Source organism: Azolla caroliniana, unplaced genomic scaffold (genome assembly GCF_043228905.1).
Source record: "Azolla caroliniana isolate FFs.n. ecotype wild unplaced genomic scaffold, voAzoCaro1.0.p SCAF_9, whole genome shotgun sequence".
In the NCBI taxonomy this organism is placed as follows: Eukaryota; Viridiplantae; Streptophyta; class Polypodiopsida; order Salviniales; family Salviniaceae; genus Azolla; species Azolla caroliniana.
In genome coordinates, this window is record NW_028230444.1 from 4,355,501 (window position 1) to 4,383,415 (window position 27,915).

Sequence of the window (27,915 nt, forward strand, 5' to 3'; positions counted from 1 at the left end):
TTACATATATGAAGAATCTTGACCATCTAGCCTTTCAAATAAAGGCAGATTCTTATATTTTTATAATGACCCCGAAATATTGTGAAATTACGAAAATATGCCCCTTCTGGTCCTAACCAGGAAAGAAGAGCAGAGCGATCTCCATGTCGACGACAGGGGATCAAATGGAGGGGGATTCCATAGTTTCCTCAGATGTGGTAAACGTTGCAGAGTATGAAGCTTTGGCTGCCAAAAAGCTCCCAAAAATGGCCTATGACTTTTACTCTGCAGGAGCTGAAGATGAATGGACCCTTCGATACAACAAAATTGCTTTTTCTACCATCAGGTTAGTGTTATTATTGGTCCCCCTTCTCTTATGATCATTCTTCATATGTTTTAATGGTGTTCTTTCTGATGGGACATAGAGCTATAGAATCGATGTCAATGCATATAATGTTATGCTGCTCTTTTCTGATGAATCCATAAATCCCTAGAGTGTTGTATAAATGTGATGATCTTGTATATTGTCGTATTCTGGTCGAATCATAAACAACTACCGAGACTCCAAAGCTTTATATTCATTAACTAACCTCAAAACGAAGGAAAACTAAAACTTAACACATCATATACAAATATTATTCATTGAAAGTAAAAAGAGAAGAATCATAAAAAGTAAAATAACTTGCACTCTAGTCTGTATAAGCGTCAGAAAAAACAATGATTACATGGGCTCAAATCAGAGGAAACTAGAACTTCACAATTAATATCATCACATACATGCAAGACACAGGGCTATGAACTCATTGCAAACGACAACATCACATAAACTCAAACTTAGAAACATAAGAGAGGAAAAGGTGTTACATACAATCCTACACATTTTTAGGAGTAAAATGCACAAGGCCTTGTTACTACCTATGCGAGGTTGCATTTACTCGACTTTCTTGTGGATATGCATGCAATCCTTGGTACCCAAGAGCCACGAACGAAATTGTGGTTGTTTGATACACTTGTAACACCAACTCGTCTCTATGGAGTAGAAATTTGGGGATCAAACCTTCATAGGCACAATTGAAAAGATTTGGAGAGACCTTTTGTCTCGATGATTGTCAACATGATGAAGAACAAAGCATTGGTGCCCTATGATAGAATCTAGCTGGAGATGAGAGCATCCCCCATAGTGATCAAGGCATTATTCTGATCAGTAACTGGTATCCAATGGATTTGGGTGCTCCATAAGTAAAAGTACTCAAGACTATCATTCATGTCATCAAAACAGGTTGGTGAACATGGAGATGGTCTTAGTATCCTGAAATGCAAGAATGCTTCTAGTCACATGACATAATTATAAACGTATTATCTCTATTCCAATGTAGCCTGGATTTTCCATATGTAAACACGACCAAAGGGGAAAATAATAGAGTGATCTGAATTGACATAATTTAATTGGATATGCAAGAAGATGTATAAGCCCCACAATATCTCTTGGTAGGAAGATGGCTCACTACAAGACACTCTTTTTACACATCTGGCATGATGCATTTATTGTCATACCACCTTACATGGATACACATGTATCTTATGAACTTTGTAATATGAGAGGGCAACTCGGGACCTCTTCACATCAGTTGGAAATTGAGACAAGAAAATACACACAAATCTATGGAAGATGGATCTACCAATTGTGTCATTGGGGGGTGGGATCAAAAGAACATTATGTTTTGCCATTGTGTTTTTTATGAAATGAGAGGGAGATAATGACGCCTCTTCAAACAAGGCTTTGATTCACGGTGTAAGGTAATGGATATGAAGCTCAATGGTGCTTGGGATTGTTCTTGCTTGAACACAACAGATAGAGAGAGAAGTTTTTGAAGGACGACAATACAACCACAACTCATCAACAAAGAACCATCACAATTTTCTTTAGCACCATCACCCCTTCTCATGCTACAAGTCAATCAAGAATTGCACAAGTGGGATCTCGACCATGACACTTAAAAAGGGTTATAATAGATCAGGCGATAGCAAAGTGTTTGCAAGGGGCTAGAACAGAGTGAAGTTGTTGAAGGAAAACAATACAACCCACAACAACTCATCAACAAAGAACCATCACAACTGTCCGTAGCTACATCACCCCTTTTCATGCTACAAGTCAATCACGGGCTGCACAAGTAGGGCCTTGACCATGACACTAAAAAAGGTTTATAATAGATTAGGCAATAGAAAAGTGTCATGAATGTAAGTCACAAGCATTTGGACCATGGGCCCACCACCCTTGTCTTTGACAAATGAAGGCCATTATTATTGATTCTCTTGCTTTGAAGATCTCTCCATACTAGAGCAGCCCATGCAAGAGATTTTTTTGAAGACAAAAGTTTCACTCTATCTAACTTCAGACAATACTCTATGTGCAGTTAAATTTATTTTTGTGTGCTCTTCTAGACAACATTCCATTTGGCCTCTTAAAAGATGTTAGTATCTTTGATCTTTCTTTCTATTTCATTTTGATGAATATAGACCCCTAGAGTCTTGGTAGTCAATGGTCATGATGATGTTAGATCGTCTAGGTTCCTTTGTTTTCAACACATGCAATGTTATATCTTTGACATTGTTAAGTTTGAGTATATTTACTATCGTTTTCTTTGATGAATATAGTAACCTAGAGTCGTGGTAGATGGGTCTGAGATTATTAGTTTAACATATTCTATTTAAATTTGTATGGAATATTTTCCTTATGTTGTTAACATTGAGCCCATATACGCTGTTTTATGATGTTATGTTGAGATTATATAATATTGTTTTTGTGAGGAATATATAGATCTCTATAATAGATTAGGTGTGATAACGCTGATAACTTGAGTTATGTAATGTTTTTTTTTCGGATGAATAGAGAGCCCTAGAGCTCTTGTAAATATGATGATGTTATTGTTAGATATAGCCAATGATCACCCTTGAATTGTCGCTTTATCCCCACATGTATTCTTAGAGTGTGAAAACACCCCAAATGAAGAGTAGCTATTCTGTAACCTGACCATATGGGTTGATGAGGTGTCAATGTGGGAAATTGTAGATGATTTGACAGAATATATTTAGGAAAGAGGGAAGTAGGGTAACAAGATTGACTCATCAGGTTGTCTAGAAGAATATTCTCTGTTGGCAGGTTAAGATGTACTTAGTCTTGAAGTACGTGTCAACTTTAAGATGAGTACTATCTAGCAGTAGCTTGTATCTAGGGAGCTAGGTCGTATTAAATGAAAAGTCGGTTGATAGAAAAGGAATATTCCCACTACTATCAACTGAATTGCACATTCAATGTAACAATACAACCAAACACAGAATATAAATATCTACCCTCTTTCTCTTACATTGCTGCTGTGTCAATTATCTGTGTCAACTAGTCCAGATCCCATTTAAGCTCTACATTGTAAGCTACTCGCATATGTAATAGAAAGTTTGTATTGGCACATACATCTCTGTGAGTGTAAGTCTATACGCCTATCTAGTGGAATCTCAATATTTCTAACAGTTATCATCTGATTCGATCCCATGTAATGATGTTTTAAGTTTGAGCTTATGTAATATTGTGCTTGTTGATGAATATAAAACCCTAGAGTCTTGTAAATGTGATGATATCTTTTTTCATGCTGACTCAGTTTTGATATGATGTAATGTTGTTGCAGGCTTCTTCCTAGAATCTTAGTAGATGTGAGTAGGGTGGATCTTAGCACCACAATTTTGGGTTATAGAGTTCCCATGCCAATTATGGTTGCCCCCACAGCTTTGCATAAAATGGCCCATCCTGATGGTAAATCCTAATTTACAAATCATGTAATCAATATCAGTTAATTGATAGTTTATGTAATTAAAACAGATAAAAGTCAGAGTAGAAATCTACTACCCATTGGATTTTCCTCCAAGAAGAGTTGTGTTATGTGCAGACATAACATAGATTAGGAACCATAATTAGGCTAAAAAAGAGAAGAGAGGCTATTTCTATGTGATTCGTTCTGTAAATCCCATATTATATATCAAGTGTAGCTATGGTGTCAACTCAAGACCTGGGGTTTATAGATATATAAGAGCGTGCTACCCTCTTCAATCTTGTCCATTTTCTATTCATTCCTTCACTTTCCTTCAGTCTGGCAAGCTTGAGATATTGCAATCCCTAATCCAAGGTACATGCAAACACTGTGGTATGCAGTATAAGATGCACCTAGACATATTATCAAATTGATGGGTCTCAGCAATGGGATATGAGTTGGGTAAAGAGTAATATCTAACCCTCTTACTTTGTGAAATATATCATTTGCGTTAACTACTAGCTTATTTAGTATTCCATCCCAGCAAGCTTATATCAAAGACATAGCATACCCAATCCCTGCCACGAGTGAGGCTTAATCATTCACATATGGGGAGGAGAAATAGACATGCTAGGGCTGCTAGCCCTTTAGATAAATCTAAAGCCGAGGAACAAGCAATATCACAAAGACATAGCCTAGTCGCTGCCACCACAAGAGACCATGTCCATATCCGGAATATAACTATCTGCATAGTAGATGCCCATAAATCTCTAAATGTTGATCGATCTATCTTAGGATCAATTTGTCTCTTAAATCTCATATTAAATGCGTGGACATGTGTACTCGAGAACTGGTAAGAGATGCACAGTTATAGAATGAATTGTTTTGTTTGTTGATATGGCAGGTGAATTGGCTACAGCAAAGGCAGCTGCTTCTGTCGGAACAATCATGGTATACTTAATTCAATTTGATGTTTTGTGCATAATTTAAGGGTAGCTATAATTATGTTCTAAAAAATACACAAAATTAGAGATTTATAGTCTTCCATGAGATGAATCAGGGCTTTAATTTATGTTATTTTTGAGGACTACAATCAAGCACAAAGATGGAAAGAATGTTATTGCATTGAATGATTATAACAGAACACAGACTAGATAGGAAATTGTTTTGCACTCTAAAATTTGTTCCAATGCATACCTCCGAGTTAAGGCTAGACAGTGGGGGGTAACTCATTGAACAGTGGGGGGTAACTCATTGCAATGCAGAACATGTTTTTACTTCAGAAACCTAATTTAGATCATTGTGGGATTTGCATACAGGTTCTTTCATTCTCATCTTCATGTAGTGTAGAAGAAGTTGCTGATGCTAGTGCTGGTCTCAAATTTTTTCAACTCTATGTGAGTTTTCCTATTCCACAATAACCTTTCCTATATTGAAAATCAAGCACAATTAACTATCTGAAATAGGCTGCTGCTGTATAATCTAGTAGCATAAGTGTAATCTCAGAGCTGTTGGAAGTTAAGTATGCAGTCTTAGATATATTCACATACTTTGACTCCAGAGTAGTTTATTAGATTTTTTCCGCAGTTTTAAGTTTTGAGGGTATCCTAATTATTATGCATAGGCAACTTGACCAGTCTCCTAGACTAAGTACTTAATAATAATTGGTGAAGTAAGAGATGTTGGGAAAAGAAAGATCTTCTCCTTGTATTGAGATAGCCAGCATAGTTCGTGGGAATCCCTCAGAGAAATATCGGCTCTGGTGGTGGTTGATGAAGTTGTGCACCCAGAGAATCAACCTGCTAATTTGTATTATGACCGACAAGCAGAGAGTATGTTATGGAAGCAGAAGTATCAAACTTATGTGATTGGTAGCCTAGTCTAGTTTTGGAGGACAACGAAAGAGTGGAATTTCAAGATTGTTGGCGACATTGCGTGCCATCACATCCCATCTAATCTAGGCAGTAACTCAAGGATGCCACTACAAAGCTGTTACTGTTGTTTGCTTGATCTACCCAATCAGTAAAGAAAATTCTCTGATGGTATCACTGTAGGCATTTCTGGTACTATCAATTGCATGATAAATTTTGCAGGTTGAATGTTTATGTAATAAGAATCCAAACCTCAATTAAAAATTGTTGCCATAGTCATATAAAAGCACGTGAGTTGAGTGCAGTTTGACATGGCGTCAACATGGGGTGATGGATTTCAATTTTTTTCATTTGAAGATGATAATCACACTCATCACAAATATTCCTATTCTGTTTATGAAATTTCACATGAAACACATTCTTATGATTGCTCACAAAGTCTATAATCATTTATGAGCATTGATACTCATTTGTCTCTCCTTCCATTTTTCATTTTCTCTTGAATCTTACGAAGTGTACTCTATAAACTACACCATAGAAGAATATGCAAGTAGGATATCATCAAAATGTATGACTGATAGAATCAGTCATCAAGATCCAGACATTCCTTTCAATCATTCTGGGTTAGAGCAATATATCCAATGTTTATATGAGAAAACTGGAACTGCAATGTGAATCAGGGAATGGTCAACTGTCATATATCCAATATTTATATGAGAAAACTGGAACTGCTATGTGACTCAGGGACGAGAGTATATCCAATGTTTCTATGATTTTTTGCTCATAAAATCAGGAAATCCTTTAACAATGACCTGGCAGAGGATATATAATGTGCTGATATGATAGACATCTTCAATGCAATGGAAATAATGATACTGTTCTGTCTTCAGTGGAGTACGTTGTCCCTTGGGCTAACATCAGACTTGTCAATTGGACTGTTTTCTAGGCACCTAACGTTGTAATGGAAATGCTATGCTAGAAGATGCATCATATGGTATGATATCTCTGGAGTACTATTGACAAAACCACATGCTCAGAACTATGATACCTTAAGTGGGTTGATAAGAAACAGCACTAAACCACGTGATGTCAATGGGAGCAATCACCAAATGCAAATTTCTTGCAAGAAGGTATAATGAGAACCAGATATTTGGTAATAGCCATGTTAACCCTATTGAAAAAGGAGCAACAGAGAGTGGAGAACATTCATCATTCTAATGTCTTAAGATCTCATGATCTCATGAATTATGTTAAAAGTAGTAGCAAACTTAGATCAGCCTATGAATTTTGCTTTTGATTGTATCTATGGCTTATTTATTATTTTATTCTTGCATGTTATTTTTCCTCTTGGGTTTGGTTTCTGTTTGTTCCTTTGTTTTGACATTCAATCCAGGCCTTCATCATGGACAAGTTTACCTTCTAGAAAGAAAGAAAGAAATATTAACATCTTTTAAGAGGCCAAAATGGCCTATAAGAACAAACAAGAGATTACATCTTAAGTGTTGTCTCGTCTTTGAGAACAACAAATCAAAATAAAATAAATATTACTCCGTAAATATAAAAGTAAATAAGATAAAAAGAGATGAGGGAATCAGGCACTTGGAATCTCTTTATGAGCTAATCATACACTAGTCTTTTGGGCGTTGATGATGCGAGTAGTGATGGCATAACTTTTGACAATGTTATGCATGTCAAATTGACAAACTTTTAAAAGCTGTCACTCTAAGTGGGAAGTTCGTTTTTAGGGTTTGTTAATTTTGAAGACCAAACAAGAGATTACATCTTAAGTGTTGTCTTGTCTTTGAGAACAACAAATCAAAATAAAATAAATATTACTCCGTAAATATAAAAGTAAATAAAATAAAAAGAGACGAGGGAAACTGGCACTTGGAGTCTCTTTATGAGCTAATCATACACTAGTCTTGGGCGTTGATGATGCAAGTAGGGATTGTGAGAAAAACTGTTAATAGCAGCAGCGGAAGAGTTAGAACAAAATAGACACAGCCAAGTTGTGAGAAGGCTGTTAGACAACAGTAGAAAAAATGGTTGCAAAGAGTAGAGACACAGCCAAAGAGTTGTGCTTGTTTCTAAGTAGCAGCAGAAAATAATCTCCTTACAAAAGAGGCTGGTATAAGCCTATTTATACAAAATTGGGAATGGTTGTTTGGTAGTTAAGAGACTCTTGTACTACCAAACAGGTACAATAAACTAGGAATTAAAAAGGGAATATCTTGGAAAAAGTGGAAGAGACAAAAGGCATTTAAAGCATTGCAGATTCTAGAGAGAGAAGGCATTTAAAGAGTTGCAGATTCTAGAGAGAAAAGAATCTGGGAAGAGAGAGAATGTAGTACAGAGATAATAAAGATGAAAGAGTGTAGGTCTGGAGTTGCCACTCCTCTCAGCTCCAGAACGGCGGTCCACCATTGAGTCGATCGAGGAGCTGATCAATGGCTTGCCTTGGAAGCAGCTTAGTAAATAAATCAAGCACATTTTCTTGAGTAGGGCAATATGCCAATTTGATGACTTGTGATTTTACTAATTCACGAACAAAATGGTACACTTCGATGTGTTTTGTTCTACCATGAAATGCTGAGCTATGTGCCAAGGCACGGGCACTTTGGCTGTCGGTGAAAACTGCAATAGGAGAGTCTTGCAAAACACGAATGTGAGAAAACAATTGCATAACCATAGCAACTCACAGCAAGTATCCAAGTAGGCGCGGTATTCAGCTTCCGTCGATGAAGTAGAAACTGAGTTTTGCTTCTTTGATTTCCAAGAAATCAAGCCTGAACCTAACATAAAACAATAGCCAGATGTGGACCTTCTAGAATCAATATCACCTGCCCAATCAGAATACCTTCTAGCCAACAAGCTCAATGCCGCCTCTAAAAGACTGACCATAGTCGAGTGTGTTGGCCAAATACTGAAGAACTCGAATAGCTGCTTGCCAATGACTTTGTCTTGGAGCAGTTGAGAATTGGCTGAGAATACTCACGCTATAGGACAAATCAGGCCTGGTATAAGTTAAGTGAAGAAGGGACCCAATTAACCTTCTATATTTCGTGATATCCTCAAATATGGGAGAATTGTCTTCACGAGATAGCTTTGAGTTTGGATCCATTGGACAGGAGAGTGGCGTGCAATTTGACATGCTATAGGTCTCAAGGAGCTGCCTGAGATACCTATGTTGGCTGAGAAAGATACCACCACGTGATTGATAGACCTCCATACCTATGAAATAATGGAGAAGTCCTAGATCAATCATTTCAAAGATTGTTTTGACGTCAGCGCGGACCTCCTCGATTTTAGATGCAAGGGACCCTGTAATTAGAAGGTCGTCAACATATAAAATGATCAAGCAAAGCAAATTATCTTGGGAAAAAACATAGAGATTGCTGTCAACATTACAGTTTTGAAACCCAAGAGAGAGAAAGAAGCTATCAATTTTGTCATGCCAAGCTTTGGGAGCTTGCTTTAAGCCATACAAGGCTTTGTGTAACCTGTAGACCATGTTTTTCTGCTCTAAAATCTTGAAACCTGGAGGCTGTTCAACATAAACCTCCTCTTTCAAGTCACCGTTAAGGAAGGCTGACTTGACATCCATTTGAAAAATGGGCCATTTGTTGTGAGCAGCAAGTGCAAGCGCACATTGGATAGAGGTGTACCTTGCTGTTGGAGCAAAAGTTTCCTCGTAATCCACTCCTTCGACTTGTGAGTAGCCTTTTGCCACTAAACGTGCATTGTGCTTATCCAAAGTACCATCAACATGGTATTTGATCTTGAAAATCCATTTCAGTCCAATGACTTGTCGATGTGGAGGCCATGGGATCAGCTCCCATGTATGATTCTGCTCAATGGAATCTAGTTCAACTTCCATTGCTGCTTTCCACTTTGGAAAAACAAGGGCCTCTTTCGCTGTTGTGGGTTCTTTTGATTGCACAACAGTGCACAATAAGGCAAAGTTGCATGAGTGAAGAGGCCGTTGTGACTTACGTGTTCGAGAACCAGATGTATATACTTATGAAGTTCAGCATCGGAGAGATGAGAATCACGAATGGTGGTTGAAGCCACTTGGGAAGTGGTGGAAGCTGGTTTGTAGAGGGATGGGAAACAAGTGGAGTTGAGGGAGAGGATTGAATTGTTGGCGAAGTTAGAGATTGAGTAGGAGGAGATGGGGGGCTTGAAGATGAGACATCTTCGTCAAAAATAGGAGAATCCGGAGGAGCTGGGATTTCAACCATGAACTCAAGTGAAATCCTAGAATCATCCAGCTGAGACTCCACAAAATGAACATCCCTAGAGATGACTAGGGACTTTGACTCTAAATCCCATAACCTGTATGCTTTAGATTGTGTGCTGTAACCAAGAAATTTGCATTTCTTGGTTTTGGACTCAAATTTCGTCCTTCTATGATCTGAAATGTGAACATAAGCATCACAACCAAAGACTTTAAAATGAGATACTGAGGGCGTTACACTTGTAAATGCTTCTGCAGACGTCATTCCAGCAACTGCTTTTGTTGGGCAGCAGTTGATGATGTAGACTGCTGTGTTGACAACTTCACCCCAAAACGAGAGAGGAAGATCAGATTGAGATAGCATTGTACGAGCCATCTCTTGGACTGTCCGGTTCTTCCTTTCCACGACTCCATTTTGTTGAGGAGTATTGGGTGTAGAAAATTGGCGAGCAATGCCTCGTTGAGAGCAGAAATGGTGGAAAGCTTGGGAGATAAACTCTCCACCATTGTCCGACCTTATCTTTCGAACTTTCTTCGATGTCTCGTTCTCCACGAGAGCTACCCATTCTTGAAATTTTGTGAAGGCTTGCGATTTTTCTACAAGAAAATAAACCCAAACCTTGCGGGAGAAATCATCAATGATGAGCATGAAGTAGCGTGCACCACCAAGAGTAGTGGTTTTCATGGGACCACAAAGATCCATGTGCACTAACTCCAAGATAGATGTTGCACTGTGAGTGGTTTCATGAGGGAAAGGCTCTCGATGTTGCTTGCCATGAAGACAAGCAACACATGGGGTATTGCGAGTTTTGAAAATAGGAAGACCCTCAACTAGTTGGGAAGAGGAGAGCTTTTGAAGAGAATCATAGTTGAGATGACCAAACCTAGCATGCCACAACGTGGGATCTTCTTGTGCCACCAACGCATGAGAGCCTTGAAAAAGATGAAGAAGATGAGATTTGGACTTTTCCAAGGGGCTATGGGAACTTTTTAGGCGGTATAAACCCCCTTCTTGTGTGCCACTAGCTACAATTTGTAGGTTGTTGGAGTCAATGACTTCCAAAACTGAGCTATTAAAGAAGGCTCCATAACCTTGCTTGAAAGAGCCTTGTGCCACCAACGCATGAGAGCCTTGAAAAAGATGAAGAAGATGAGATTTGGACTTTTCCAAGGGGCTATGGGAACTTTTTAGGCAGTATAAACCCCCTTCTTGTGTGCCACTAGCTACAATTTGTAGGTTGTTGGTGTCAATGACTTCCAAAACTGAGCTATTAAAGAAGGATCCATAACCTTGCTTAGTGATTTGGTAGACTGAAAGTAGGTTGGCAGAGGTGCAAGGCACATGTAACACATCTTGAAGAATGACAGGTTCTTCATTTGAAGAATTGTTAAGAAACACATTACCCACACATGAAGCCTCAATGCTTGAGGCAGCTCCTATGGATATTTGGGAGGATCTAGGTTTCACATCATGCAAAATGGATTTGTCATAGGTCATGTGTGAAGTAGCACCACTATCTACTAACCACTCATCAATGGTTGAGGTAGTTGGTCCAGCCAAATGTGAAGTATGTTCCTCAATGCCAAGGAAAACTGTTTCTTTGGCTGAGTGGGGGGACGAGTTGGATTTCGGTGTAGCTTGATTTTCGGTAGAAGAAGTGTTCTTAGCATTGTGCCTTTTCTTTTTCCGACAATCCAGCTGAATGTGACCTTTGTAGCCACAATAATGACAAGTGAGCTCCTTGTAAGCTAGGTTGTTTGGTGGTCTTGGATTGGGTTTGTTGTAGGAGTTACCATTTTGCTTACACTTGCCTTTACTTGTCGCATGTAGAAGCGTCTCATTGGAAGTTTGAGCACTTTTCTTCCTTGTTGCCCTATCTTGTAGCATACCAAGAAATGTATTCATATCAGATGTGTTGGGAAGAAGATAAATTGTGTCACAAAATGCTGAGAATGACTCAGGCAACTTTATCATTAGACGATGCACAAACTCAACTTCAGTTGACTTGCTTCCCAAAGAAACTAGTTCCTTTTTGGAGAGTAACAAATTGCGTTATTTGATCCATGATGTTGGGAGTGTCATGAATCTTGAGATTAGCTAGTTGGTTCTCAATAGCTATCATTTGAGCATGATTAGCTCGATGTTACCTCTTTTTGATGGATGTCCATAGTTCATTGGCTGTTTCTTCATCTGTATCTTGAAATTGACGAGTGATGCTAGGTTTAATATTAAACATGAGGAAAGCATGGGCACGAAAATCCTTATCTAGCCACGCATCAATCTCAGCGTTAGATGAGCCAACAACTGATTTGGTTGAAGAGGATGAAGTTATTGGTGGTTTCTTGTCACTACCATTGACTACATTCCATAAACGATGGTATTGTAGCAAGGTCTTTATTTGTAGCTCCCAATCCAAGTAATTGTTCCCATCCAAGATGGACTCTTTGGGGAGTTGGGGAATGGTTGATGAAACAATCGTGGCATGTGAGGCCATGATATCCTCCTCTTGAGCTACAACTGGATAATTTACAGCAGTTGTAAGTAGATGCTCAGGGTCTTTCTACTTCTCCCTGGATGCTAGGTGAGGCTCAGATGAGGGGAAAAGAAAAAAAAAGAACCTCCTTTGTAGGTTGGGAGGGTGGCTGCTAAGAGAACCTCCTCTATAGGGTTGGGAGGGAGGGATAAAAGAAGAGAGGTCTGTGTGCTCTTTGGCAAAAAAAAATTCAGGCTGAGGATATGGAGACCTCACTACTCTGATACAATGTGAGAAAAACTGTTAATAGCAGCAGCGGAAGAGTTAGAACAAAATAGACACAGCCAAGCTGGGACAACAGTAGAAAAAATGGTTGCAAAGAGTAGAGACACAGCCAAAGAGTTGTGCTTGTTTCTAAGTAGCAGCAGAAAATAATCTCCTTACAAAAGAGGCTGGTATAAGCCTATTTATTCAAAATTGGGAATGGTTGTTTGGTAGTTAAGAGACTCTTGTACTACCAAACAGGTACAATAAACTAGGAATAAAAAAAGGGAATATCTTGGAAAAAGTGGAAGAGACAAAAGGCATTTAAAGCATTGCAGATTCTAGAGAGAGAAGGCATTTAAAGAGTTGCAAATTCTAGAGAGAAAAGAATCTGGGAAGAGAGAGAATGTAGTACAAAGATAATAAAGATGAAAGAGAGTGCAGGTCTGGAGCTGCCATCCTCCAACAGGGATGGCATAGCTTTTGACAATTTTATGCATGTGAAATTGACAAACTTTTAAAAGCTGTCACTCTAAGTGGGAAGTTCGTTTTTAGGGTTTGTTAATTTTTAATTGACAATTGTATTTTAGGATTTAGCCTGTTCCTTTGTTCCTTTGTGACTTTTGACACCCCCTACCTCCTTCCCCTTTTTTCTCCTCTCCCATTAATCTGGAAATATGAAGGTATCTTGATTTCAGTGTATGAAAGAATTAAAATTATATATTATTTAAAATTATCAGTTGCATGATGTTCCGGATCAAATTTGAACTGTTCCATGATCAAGATCTGAACTTTGATTCATTACTAGCATGATAAGCAGATCAAGTAAAGTGCCGATAGTTATGCCATTACCATATACAGTCATTCCTTTTTGGAGATATGATTGCAGTGTTTCTTGATTCAATTTTCTATACAAGTATTGTCTTTTTACAGGTATTCAAGGACAGGAAAATAGCAGAAAATCTGGTTCATCGAGCTGAGGCAGCTGGGTATAAAGCAATTGTTTTAACAGGAGATACTCCCCGACTTGGACGTAGAGAATCAGATATAAGAAACAGGTTGTGTATTTTATTCAAATCTTTACTAGCTTCAGGCGATGTCTTCAAAATGCATGATGATGGGTTCTCTCACAGATTTATACTGCCATCCCATGTGACAATGAAAAATGTCGATGGACTGATTAATGTACAAACACAAATGGATAAGGTATTTTAATTACTACTGATGCACAGGCCTATAAGTTTTGTCTGACCACTTGTAACTCGACTCTCATTCAAGAACTCAATTGACAGTGTACTTCATCAACGAAAAAAGATCTTAAAGCATACATTTCCTAAAACTCTACAAAAGTCTAGAAAAGATTTAAAAGATTTTTTGGCGTTTATATGTTGAACTTTAGAAAACATGTCTTGGTACATTTACTTCAATTACAGCTACTGATGCACAGGCCTAGAAGTTGTCTAACCACTTGTAACTCGACTCTCATTGAAGAACTCAATTGTCAATGTACTTTATCCACTAAAAAAGATCTGAAAACATACATTTCCTAAACTTTACAAAAGTCTAGGATAGATTTGAAATATTGTTTTTTGGTGTTTGTATGTTGAACCTTAGGAAAGATGTCTTGGTACATGTATCTCTGTAGTATTAGGAAGATATGTCACTTTTCCCCATCAATCTGTGAAGGTAATCTTTACACAAAGACATGTCATTAAAGGATACATTGGTTTCTCCATGTCTTGTGAGTATCCAATCCATGATATCTTGCACATATGCTTTGAGCGTAAAATTGGAAAATTTCTTAGATTGAGTTATCTTTTTCTCATTCAATAAATGAGAGAGTACTACATAGCATTATTAAACTTGAAGAAGATTAACGTTTTTAGATTTTTCTAAGTAGCAAATTTAGTGTTTTTTCAGTCCAAAGGATCTGGTTTGGAAGCATACGCTGCCAATACAATGGACAGGTCTTTAAGTTGGAAGGTAAACCTTTTTGTATTTACTTTTTTACTTAGTTATGTTTATTTTGGTTTGCTGATTGCAAAGATGAAACTACGTTTTAAGATGTGATCTCTTGATTTGTTTTATAAGACATTTTAGCCTCTTAAAAGATGTTAATATATCTTTCTTCTTCTATCCCAAGTGGAACTCGACCTATGATAGAGATCTTTCGGAGACAAAAGCTACAATATACCTAACGTGAGAATCTTGCATGTGCCAAAAACCAGATTCTCTTGTCTCTTCTCTTTTCATCTTATTTACTTTTATATTTACTGTGTAATATTTACTTTATTTTGATTTGTTCTCAAAGACAAGAAAACATTTAAGATGTAATCTCTTATTCGGTCTTATAGGCCATTTTGGCCTCTTAAAAGACGTTAATATATCTTTCTTTCATTCTTTCTTTCTCTCTCCCAAGTGGGACTCTTTCCGGTTGGGTTGTTGACATAAGGAAATGGTTTAGAAGATGGGGTGTGGATAATCTTTTAGTGCTTTTGGGTGATGCTATGCATTATGTAATGATTGAGGAAAGGATGGTCGAATCATTAAGGATGAAATGGGAAGATGCTAAGAGGACAAAGCGAGAATACTACATTGCAAATGTCAACCCTGAATATATCCAACCTTATCTCATTACCAATATGAGTAGTAATGCTCGTAGAGCCCTTGCACTACTTCGCACTTGATCTCACAAGTTAGGTATTGAAGTTGCATCATGGTATCAAAATGTAACGAATTTGAAGACATGTAAAGTATGCAATGAAGGCATGGTAGAGGATGAATGTCACTTGCTCTTCACATGCTCGACATATAGTGCAATTCGTTCAAGATATGCTGACATACTAAGAGGAAGTGATATTTTAAATGCCATACTTAAGACACCAACTAGAAGGTTGAGCTCATATGTGTATGCTTTATTCACACATAGAGACTTTGTGCTTCAATGTATGAATACCCCTTCTTAAGGAGACACATATCAAGAACACATGCATACTCTGGTTCCATAGGTCAAAACTGGCCTCTTTATGGACGATAAAAATTCTAATTTCCATTCTGGATCAACCTATGCTAGAGATCTTTCAAAGACAAAAGCTACAATATATCTAACTTGAGAATCTCACATGGGCTGAAAACCAGATTCCCTCGTCTCTTGTTACCTTATTTACTTTTATATTTACGGAGTGATATTTATTTTATTTTGATTTATTGTTCTCAAAGACAAGACAACACTTAAGATGTAATCTCTTGTTTGGTCTTATAGGCCATTTTGGCCTCTTAAATGACGTTAATATATCTTCTTCTTTTTTCTTTCTTTCTCTCTCTCTCTCTCTCTCTCAAGGGGTTTGGAATGGCTGCCGTTTAGCTGGACAGGGAGGCTTTCGGAAGGGGTTGACAATTTTGGATCACAGATTGACCCTCTGAGCCCTTATCGAGGAGGACAGAACCCACAATAAGAGGATTTATTGCTGTTTTGTGGATTTCTGGAAAGTCTTTGACACTGTGCCATGTGCTCGGCTTATGCAATGGCTAGAAGCCCTTGGTGTTCCTACAGATTTGCAATGGGGAATCTATGCACTCTATGAATCCTTGTCAAGAAAAGTGCGGTCTTTCAAGGGTTTGTTAGAGGTAGTGGCTAGCACAATTGGAGTGAAGCAAGGATGCCCACTATCACTCACTTCTATATAGATGAGATATCACATTACATAGAGAGATTCAGGAATTATAGTGAGTGATGGGAGGAAATCGTGGAGGGGAACTCTGGCAGAAAATGTTTCTAATAAGAGATGATGTAACGTTGACCTTCCCTCTCCTTGGAGCTATAAAAGGAAGGGACAGCGTCTGTTTCGGGGATCGATCATTTGGAGAGGGGAAGGTGCTGTCGGATTGGGAAACAAAGTGTTGTAGGCTTTCTATTCTGCTGATTCGGTTAGGCGGTGCGAGGCCTTTGCTCACGTAGGCAGCCTGTGTGCTCCCGACCAAAGGCTCACGAGTCCATGTGTGTGCGTCTGGAGAGCTCAAAACTCTACTAATAGGACAGAGGTCTAAACTTGTATTCTTTCTCTGTCTTTAATTGATTGTTGGGTATTGTTGTATCTGGGTGCTCTCTTTGTGGTCCCTGCTTTGGTCTCTCTGTGTCGTGTCAAAATCCGTATCTCGTTTCTGGTGTCCAGGGTGGTGTCGTTCTTCCCTCCTCTTTTCTGCCCGTGCTGTCTTGCGTCTGAGAGCCCGTGTGCTCAACATCCGGAATCCGGTGACAGAGCCGGATCGGATATGGTTCTGCAAGCTGTGCGCTTAGTATCCGACCTCGGGAACCAGGCCAGATAGGCCGCTGCAAGCTTAGCAGCCGATTATCCTTAAGCTCCTTGGTCCGAGACCCCAGTGGTCCTGCCCAAGCCGAGTCCGCAGGCCGTGGATTTCCACGACAATGCTCCTACACATACTTAGGAGAAACATTTACAGGGCCTAGGTTCTCCTTACGGGAGGATGCTTGTGCCTGACTTTCTTGTAGATATGCAGCCCTTGGTGCTCTCAAGAGACAATGTGCACATTTGCAGTTCCAAGAGCCACAAACTAAGCTGTGGTTATTTAATACACTTGTCACACCAACTCTTCTATATGGAGTATGGATGTGGGGACCGAGTCTTAACAGGCAAATCATTGGAAAGATTTAGAGAGACCTTTAGTGTCAATGATTGCCCGCATGATAAGGAGCAAAGCATCGGTGCCCCATGATATAATCCGGGTAGAGATGGGAGCAACACCTATATTCACCGATGGATTGTTCCGATCAGTTACATGTCTCCAACATCTTTGGGAGCTCCCTAAACGAAGGTATCCAAGGTTGGCACTTATGCCATCAATACAACTAGCTGAAAATGGTGACATTCATTGTTGGTATTCATTGTTGGCATAAGTATAATGTACAACCCCCGTTCCAATATAGCTTGGACTGTCTCCATCTAAATATGACCAAAGTGGAAAAGAATAGAGTGATCTGAACTGATATTATTAACTTGGAAAACAAGATAACATGGATCAGCCCCAAAATATCACTTGGTACAAAGATGACCCACTACAAGACACGTTCTACACACATCAGAGGATGGATTCATCATTAGGCCACTCTATATGGACATACATCTATCCTATGCACTACGCAGTGAGATAGGGCAGCTTTGAACTTCATCACATCAGTTAGAGATTGAGGTATGTAGATATATATGAATACCTCTAGAAGAAAGAATTTGCCAATTGTGTCATGAAGGAGTGGAATCCGAAGAGCACTATGTTTGTCACTGTAGTGTCTTTTATGATATTAGAGGGAGATAGCATTGCCTCTTTAAACAATGCTTTGGCTTGTTGCACAAGGTAATGGAATATGAGGACCAACAATGCCTTTCTTGCTAGACCTCAAAAGACATAGGGAAAAGTTGTTGAAAGACAAAAATACAGCCACACAAGCTCATCCACAAAGAACAATCACAACTTTCTTTGGCCCCATCACTCCTACTAATGCTACAAGTCAATTAAGGGATACACAAATTGGTTCCCGACCAAGACGTAACAAAGGGGTTACAATAGATCGGGCAATAGCAATTTGTCGTGCATGTAGGCCCCAGCCCCATGGACCATGACCTTAGCACCCTTGTCATCGATAGATAAAGGCCATTATATCCCACCACCGCAGGTACTTCCCTCTCATCGGAGACCTCTCCATTCTAGATCGACCTATACTCGAGATCTTTCGAAGACAAAAGTTATAATATATCTAACTTGAGAATCTTATATGTGCCAAAAACCAGATTCTTTAGTCTCTTTTTATCTTATTTTCTTTTATAATTACCGAGTAATGTTTATTTTATTTTGATTTGTGGTTCTCAAAGACAAAACAACACTTAAGATGTAATCTCTTGTTTGGTCATATAGGCCATTTTGGCCTCTTAAAAAATGTTAATATATCTTTCTTTCTCTTCGTGTGTGTTCTTGTACTCTGGATTTTCTGTAATGTCTGCCTAATCTTTGCACTCGTCCTCTGTGTTTTTTGTAATCTGCCTAATCTATGTTTTTGTCCTCTTGACTGTTTTGCAATGTTTGCCTAATCCTGCATTTTTTGCAACGTTTGCCGAATTTCTGCATTTTTGCCATCTTGCTTTTTTTTTTCACCTTTTGTAATGTTGGCTGGTAAAATCTTTGCGTTCCTCCCTCTGTCCTCTGCGTTTCTCCGACTTAATCATCGTACCCACTTTCGTAGCTACAAAACACCATGGATTGCAAATGGAGAGAGGATGAAGATATGGATTTGAACAACCATGAAGATGATCCAAATCAATACACGACTCCCATTTCAATATAGCTTCAATTGTCCCAATCTAAACATGACCAAAGTGGAAAAGAATAAGTGACGGGGAAACAAAATAACATGGATCAACCCCACATCTTAGAATACGTGTAGAATACTTGTAAAATACGTTAAATACTTCTTAAAACTTAAAGTTTTTTTTTCAGAAACAAAATTTTTAAATTTTTTTGAAATGATAAACACTTGTTAAATACGTAGAATACATGGAATACGTCAAATTTTAAAAAGCGGCAGTTCTAAAATGTAGAATACGTGTAGAAGACTTCAAAGTATTCTAAAACGTACTCTAAACGTAGAATACGCGTTTTTTAACAACTATGCATCAGTTAGAGATTGAAGTGGGCAAATATGGATGAACACATCTAGAGAATGTTAAGAATATATACAAAACTCTAAACTCATTATAGAGATTTGAACTTGTGACCACTTCAAAGAAGATGTGTAACCTTAACCACTAGGATTGATCATATCATACATGATATCATTATAACTTCCATTATATCACCGAGAATATATATGTAATATTATGGAATGTCGCCACCTCGTATATGCTAATGTGTGATCACCTAGTGTTATGCTTGCATGAATGCCAAGTAGCAATCATATACACCTGCGAGGTAGCGAGCGTGCATGTATCTAACCATGCTATATAAACATGTGTTCAAGTATTGACCATTCCTGTTCAATGCCAGTCTTCAGCATATTCTTATAACCCTTGTTGTTATTTCCCTCTTTTCAATCTCTTCTTCCATTCAATATTGTTCTTAGCGATGGCCCTGATAGAGAAAAGAATTCTAAGTATTACAAATGCAGAGAATAAGAGAATGAAGCACCCCAAATGGATATATAGAGGTCACATGTGCAAATTAAGTGGAACAATGTGAAACATTGTACAACTGCAATGTGGGGACTCTTGAAATCTGTGGAGCTACATGTTGAAAGAATTTACCATCAACATATGCATTTAATTGAATTTATATAACATTGAATGTATTGTATCTTCTATTAATATGCTATCAAATGTGAGGTAATGGTTTCATGGGTTCACTATGTATTTTGTAGATTCTCAATTTGACTCTTGCACATTCTGTCTAAGGTTCTTCCCTCCATAGACAAGCCTCATTCATTTTCGTTCATAACAATTGTACCAAAGCTGATTATTAATTCCTCCCGTGCTAACTTACCCTGCCCACATCAAATTGCCGATGACATTTCTTAAAACATTTAATCTTAATTGTCTAAGCCATCTCATTCACGCATTTCTGTAGTTCTTTTTGTTTCATTTTCAATTTTTATAGATAAAATCTTTTTTTTGAAGAACGTGTTTTTGGATGAAATAAAAATGCTGTTTGATCCAACAGTGAACTGTTAAAACTATGAGTCATTGTTCTAAAGTATAAAAATGGTGTATGTTTTCTTTGATACTGTTCTGACAATGTGCAGTTTTTATTTTGTTTAAGCCATTTTTCCTTGTTTAAAACTTTTTCATATGCCTAATGTGACAGGATATAAGGTGGTTAAAATCAATTACGAGACTGCCAATTATCTTGAAAGGAGTCTTGACTGCTGAAGATGGTAAACGGATACATTTACATGACTCTTGGTCACATCCTGACCTTTTTTTTTACTTGTATTAGCCAATTCATGAGTTGTTTTAATGCTTTTTGGTAAAGATATTTACATTTTTAATAAAGTTCTAATATATACATATATATATATACACATATATATATGTATGTATGTACTTATGTATATGTGTGTGTGTGTGTGTGTGTATGTATTATGTACAGCATCCCTAGCAGTTCAAGCAGGGGTTGATAGTATAATTGTATCGAATCATGGTGCCCGCCAACTGGACTATGTGTTTCCAAGCATACTTGCCCTGGAAGAGGTATTATCTTTTATGTCTCATATATGTGTTTTTCTTTTTCTCTATGTGCAATCATTTGTGCTAGTGGAGGGTGGGCATGTGAGTTTAACTCCTGGCCTATGTCTTACAAGGCAAAGACATATGATCATTTATCATTGACCTTTACCAAACCAAAAGCTTCCATGTTTGCAATATGGATAACCTAAAGCTACTGATATTTGCAGTCATCATTTGTTTCTTTCTCTCTCTCTCTTTGTCTACAATGTCTGATCCGCTGCGTTTTCTGCAATGTCTGTCCTCTGCGTTTTCTACAATGTCTGATCCACTGCGTTTTTTGCCAAATCTGATTCCCTGCATTTTCTGCCAAAATCTGTTCCTCTGTGTTTTTTGCCCAGTAGAAATTCCTGGAATCTATATTGTTCCCTCTGCCCTCAGTTTTTCATACCATGTACCTGCTGTCCTAAGACAACATGGAGTCTGAATGGACAGAAAATGAAATGATGGATCTTAACACGCACGAAGAGGGTCCAGATCCATGGAAGACCCCAAGAAGATACCATCGACGAAAAGGACGGGATGAAAGCACCCCGAATAGCGTTAGAAGGGCGCACGTGGCACCCAAAACTCAGGCCCCATTCGATATTCCATTTGATGTCGAAAATGGGAAACATGATCTATTACGCCATTTGATTGCACAAGAGATCAATCTTATTAAAGAGGATATAGAAATAGTACTAAAAGAAGAAATGAAAAAGGAGACAGAGAAACAGAAAATAGAGTTGTATGCCTCTCTCAAGACTGAGTTATTAGAAGAGATGCGGAAAGACATAATAAGCCATGTGAAGAAATCACACTTAGAGCTCAAGGATGACATGACACAAAACCTTAAGATATCCTCAAGTAAGGTTGAGTAGGAACTATAAAAGTGGATTTAGAAAAAGGACAAGAAGCAATGAGTCTAGAGCTAAAACCCTTATCATCCGCTTCATGGATATTGACAAGAAAAAAACTTTCCTCTCTAAAAGAAAGGCAAGGGTGAAAAATATACCTAGATGATGATCTCACTCCAGCCCAAGTGGCACACCGCAAAGAAAACATGCCACGAGTGCTTGATGCAAGAAAGGAAGGAAAATGGGCCATATATAGAGATGGCAAGGTCATTATTACAGAGAAGAGAACCGCATGACGATATATGGCCTATGAGAACCTACGCATGAACATATGGAATTGCAATGGCTCTCTACGGACAGATGTCAGATATTTTGAAGATACCTTGAAAAACATAGATATTGCTATGTATACAGAGACTCACCAATGCATGGCTTGCAAACTCCCCGAGGTACAAGGATATAGATGGGAGTCAATATGTTGCCCCCAACCTCGGACAAGAGGAAGCACTAGAGGTTTAGGAGGAGTGGCTGTGCTATACAAAAAGGAGCTTCATGATAGAGTGCATGTTGTTCATAAGGATGTAGATGCACGCTACATGTGGATACGAATCAAAAGAGGGGATCTTAGGGAGTTATATTGCAATTTTCTACTTTCCACCTACCTACTCAAGGTTTGCACCTCTAGGCGAATCACCATATCTACCATTATATGATGATATCATAAGATTTGCTACTATGGGGGACAATACTATTAGGAGATTTTAACACACGAACCAAGGATGAACAAACAACTATGTTTAACACCAACGAGGTTGTTTATGGAGAAGTTATGGCAGAAGAGGTTGTTCTAAAGCAACAAGCTCAAGATATGAGTGCTACAATTGAATATGGAAAACGCTTTCTAGCCTTGGGAAATGCGCATGGATTTGTGATATATAATGGCTTGTCACAATGGCCTGTCACAATGGCCTGGATCAGATGCTTTGACATGTTGGAACCCAAAAGGAGGTGCAAGCACAGTTGATTATCTAATGGGATCCCCATCTCTTATACCTGAAATAAAAGAGTTCACTATATCGGGTAGACCTATTGGCTTGGCAGTAGATCATGCATATCTACGCTTCGAGGTAAAGGATGGATGCACAAAGGATGTATATGCGAAGGAGAGTGGGCTGGCTAAGTATCTATTTACTCGCAAGACAATTGATATGTATAGTTGTGGTGTATACAATGGCTTGCTCGATTTGGATCCTTTCACACCCCTTGAAGAACTTACCCAAGGATTGTCAAAATCATTGCATAAAGTAGCCACAAATGTCTTTCCTCATACAACGGCCAATCCCCCCAAACACAGTAGAGTAATACAAAATAGTTGGTATGATGAGGAATGTCGCGATACAAGGAGATGCTTGCAGCGTGATGTAACTCGGGGCATTTATACACACAAATAAGCGAGAGCAACATTCCAATGCCTCGTAAGGAAGAAGAAGAGATTGTATTTGGCTGAAGATCATTTGTATCGCTTGTTTCTAGGACAAGAATGTAAAAGAGCATGGAAAATGTTTAATGAGAGGCAACCTACCACACAACTGACCTTGCGTCAGGTGTGGCATGAATATGCAAAGGTTCTATATGATATCCCAGGGCAACCTCCTCTTCCCCACCCGAATGCCTCACGCCCACATGAATCAACCTTCTTTACACCACAAACTGTAGGAAATGCCATTGATCAGCTACAATTTGGGAAGGCCCAAGATCATGATGGATTGGAGGTGAACACTTTATCTATGCCTGTGACACCTTGCTCCCATTGCTAGCACACATTGTTAATAGAGCCATGTGTGAAGGTTTCCCTACTAGATGGACTCAGCATACCATTGTGCCAATCCTCAAGAGTGGAAACCCCATGATGCCAAGCAACTATCAGACAATCATGATTGGCCATTACTTGGCTAAACTATATGGGTCGATTTTAGAATCAGAATTGAGTATATGGGCAAAGCAAAATGGCTGTCGTTCACTTTGGATCACATATTCACCCTCTGGGCCCTTATTGAGGAGGGCAGAGCCCACAATAAGAGGATTTATTGCTGCTTTGTGGATTTTCCGAAAAGCCTTTGACACTGCCACGTCTCGGCTTATGCAATGGCTAGAAGCCCTTGGTGTTCTTACAGATATGCAATGGGGAATCTATGCACTCTATGAATCCGTGTCAGGAAAAGTGCGGTCTTCCAAGGGCTTGTTGGAGGCGGTGGCTAGCACAATTGGAGTGAAGCAAGGATGCCCACTATCCCCCACTCTCTTTGGTCTCTATATAGATGAGGTATCACATTACATAGAGAGATTTGGGGGCTCCGGAGCACGCCTAGCAGGTATAGCTATACAAATATTGCTATATGCTCATGATATTGTGCTGATTTCTGACTCTCCGGAGGGAATACAAAGACATCTAAATGCCTTCAAACTATTTTGTACGGACAAAGGTTTGTCAATCAACATAGATAAAACTAAAGTGATGGTGTTTAACACCACTCAAGCATGGGTAACAAGATCAGAATCAGAATTCTTCTTGGGAGAGGAAAAGGTGGAATACACACGCTCCTATACATACCTAGGAGTAACATTTATAGGACCTAGGCTCTCCTTACAGGAGGCTGCTTGTGCCCGACTTTCTCGTGGATATGCAACCCGTGGTGCTCTCGAGAGACAATGTGCACATTTGGAGTTCCAAGAGCCACAAACTAAGCTATGGTTATTTGACACACTTGTCACACCAACTCTTCTCTATGGAGTAGAAACATGGGGACCGAGTCTTAACAAGGCAAATCATTGGAAAGATTTAGAGAGGCTTTTAGTGTCAATGATTGCTCGCATGATAAGGAGCAAAGCATCGGTGCCCCATGATATAATCCGGACAGAGATGGGAGCAGCACCTATAATCACCGAGGCATTGTTCCGATCAGTGACATTTATCCAACGTCTTTGGGAGTTCCCTAAACTAAGGTACTCAAGAGCACTTATGTCATCAAAACAACTTGGTGAATATGGAGATGTTCATTGTTGAAATGCAACAATGGTTCGAGTCACACAACGTAAACATAAATTCACTATCCCCTTTCCAATATAGCTTGGATTGTCCCATCTAAACATTACCAAAATGGAAAAGAATAGAGTGATCCAAATTGTTACTATTAACTTGGAAAACAAGATAGCATGGATCAACCCCAAATATCACTTCGTAGGAAACTTTTTATGCACATCGGAAGGTGGATGTATTATCTATGGACATACATCTATCCTATGCACCGCACAGTAGCGAACTTCATCATATTGGTTAGAGATTGAAGTAGGTAGATGTGCACAAATACCTCTCGAAGAAAGAATTTGCCAATTATCTCATCAGGGAGTGGAATCAGAAGAAAACTATATCACTGTAGTGTTTTTTATGAAATAAGAAAGAAAGATATATTAACGTCTTTTGAGACCAAAATTGGTCCATTTCCTCTTAAACAAGACTTTGGCCCACTTGGCAAGGTAATGAAATATGAGCACCAATGGTGCTTGGGGCTTTTCTTACTAGAACTCTAGAGACATAGGGAAAAGATATTAAAGGACAATAGTACAACCACACAAGCTCATCAACAAAGAACAATCACAACTTTCTTTAGCCCATCACACCTGCTTATGCTACAATTCAATCAAGGGTTACACAAATGGGCTCCCGACCAACACATAATGAAGGGGATACAATAGATTGGGAAATAGCAATTTGTTGTGCACCTAGGCCTCGGCTCCATAGACCATGATCTAAACACCCTATCATTGATATCATAGGTGCTTCCCTCGCTTTGGAGACTTCTCCATTTTGGATTGACCAATGCTAGAGATCTTTCAAAGGCAAAAATTATAATATATCTGATTTGAGAATCTTACATGTATCGATAACACAATTCTTTAGTCTCTTTTTATGTTATTTACTTTATTTACTCAGTAACATCTATTTATTTTGATTTGTTTTCAAAGACAAGACAATGCTGAAGATGTAATCTCTTGTTTGGTATTATAGGCCATTTTGGCGTCTTAAAAGACGTAAATATTTCTTTCTTTCATTCATTCTTTCTCTGTCTTTGGTATTGGGGCTGTACAATACTGTTAATTTATGTTAGAAGATTCCCTCAGCATTGATCATCCTTTAGATTGTTAACTCAGAAGTGTTGTGTAGGTGGTAAGAGCTGTGCAAGGTCAAATACCAGTGTACTTTGATGGGGGTATCCGGCGTGGTACCGATGTCTTCAAAGCCTTGGCTCTTGGTGCAGATGCCGTGCTAGTAAGTGCGACTATATTACATTTATAAGAGAATGTTGTACATTCTGGTCATCCTTATTAAATTGGTTAAAACACAAAAATACCCCTGGGCTCTGATTTGTTGGATATTCGCTAAAATACTCAAAACAATACCACAATATCCCCCTTGTGGAGCAACATTCAATATGACAAAGGCCTATTTTGGTAAAATTTCAAAACTTTGGGTTAGTTTATTACTTATCTAACGACGTAAATGGGTGGGTTTTTATGATGTTTCTCCCAATGAAATTTAGGGATTGTGGTGCTTTCTGTGAATCCATATTAAGGAATCTTATACTTATGGGCATGCATATCAATTTTGATGGGAGGCTTTGTAGCTTCTTGGAATACATAAATTTTAACTTGATACTTCTGGGTATCCATATTAAATTTGAAGGCACTGTTGAAGTTTGAAGAGAATAATGTGCTTTTTGAGTATATTCCACGACCCTGGTAAGGGCCTTGATTCATTTTATTTGATTCATTGACAGGTTGGAAGACCCATCATCTTTGGCCTCGCAGTTGATGGAGAGGCTGGAGTTAGGAAAACACTGCAAATGCTTCGAGATGAACTGGAATTGAGTATGACCTTAGCTGGATGTTGTTCCATAAAAGATATATCACGATCACATGTTCGAATGGGAAGTGGTCTTTGGGATTCTAGATTATGACTAATGATTGTGTGAACATTAAGTATATTGTGAATAATAGGTGAAAATGGACATGTAATCCTTTCCCCTATCACTCCATGTCGAGAGTCAGATTCATCATGGCTAATGGTCTTTTCATATTACTCATGAATGAGAGTTTTTTTTTCCACATTTAAATTGATTGATAATGTCTTCCATTTCTTTTCTTCTTTTGGTGTTGTAAGCCTAGCAATAAGCTTCCTACTTAATCAACTTACTAGTTAAATAATGTTTGGAGCATTGTCAAAGACTTGCATTGCAAGAGTCTCATAGTTAGGACATGAATATGGACGAGGTTGTTGCTGAAGACATTTTACTTACATGCGAGCTAGGAGAAAAAGAGCCTTATTGATCAGATAGGCGAAGACGTTCTTTGAGAATCTTCTAGAGAATATTAGAATTGACGTTGGTAAATAACTTGTGTAGGAATTCAATCTTTGATTAATTTCAGTCATGGGAGTGAATACCTTTCATCACATAGGTTATATTTGATTCATATACATGATTGGGATAGAGTATAGTAGGTCAAGGTCCAAAGGAACCTTCAACAAATTGTGTGAACATGTTGTGATAGTTAATAGCCAATAGAGCATATGATGAGCCATATGAAGTCATTGTCGGGAGGTGAATATCATCTAGTTACCTAATGATGTAAGAAATGAGTTTGATGAGTAGTTGACATTGATTTTTCCAATCTACAAAAAAAGAAAATCGCCATCCAAGTAGGATTTTACGAGAGATTTTCTAAGCTTGATGGAAGTGAGGCCTATTTCATATTCATGATAACAAACACTTTTTCATTTGCTCATCTCACTCACGATGAACACACATTGGAATGAATATTTATCCTTTTCGTTGAGTCAGCCAAGGCGGGGAATGTTCGAGAATGGCAAGGGCAGAAAACACAAAGTGCAATTAACTAGCCATGGATCAAGGGGTTCACAAGAAATCCTCATAGACCTTCTTGCTAATGATTAACAATTGGCAATGCTTCGGTTCGGTTTGTGAGGGTCAAAACTGAACCGGTTTGGAACCGAATTGTTTAAAATTTTTGAAACCTGAACTGAACCACGAAACCGTTAAAACCGCAGTTTCGTGGTTCAGTTTTGGTTTTCAACTTAGGTCAAATTTTAAAA

At 38.5% G+C, this 27,915-nt stretch overlaps 1 protein-coding gene across 1 annotated transcript; it reads left to right on the forward strand.

The window, feature by feature from the left end:
* Positions 1-90: 90 nt before the first annotated feature.
* LOC147859948 (glycolate oxidase 1-like) lies at positions 91-26,830 on the forward strand. The gene is made up of 11 exons (XM_087325180.1): positions 91-325; positions 3,660-3,784; positions 4,684-4,730; positions 5,099-5,176; positions 13,559-13,683; positions 13,759-13,831; positions 14,546-14,608; positions 20,492-20,561; positions 20,777-20,877; positions 25,969-26,073; positions 26,582-26,830. The coding sequence occupies exons 1-11, from the start codon at positions 144-146 to the stop codon at positions 26,759-26,761; spliced, it is 1,149 nt and encodes a 382-aa protein (XP_087181306.1). The 5' UTR covers positions 91-143; the 3' UTR covers positions 26,762-26,830.
* Positions 26,831-27,915: the final 1,085 nt, after the last annotated feature.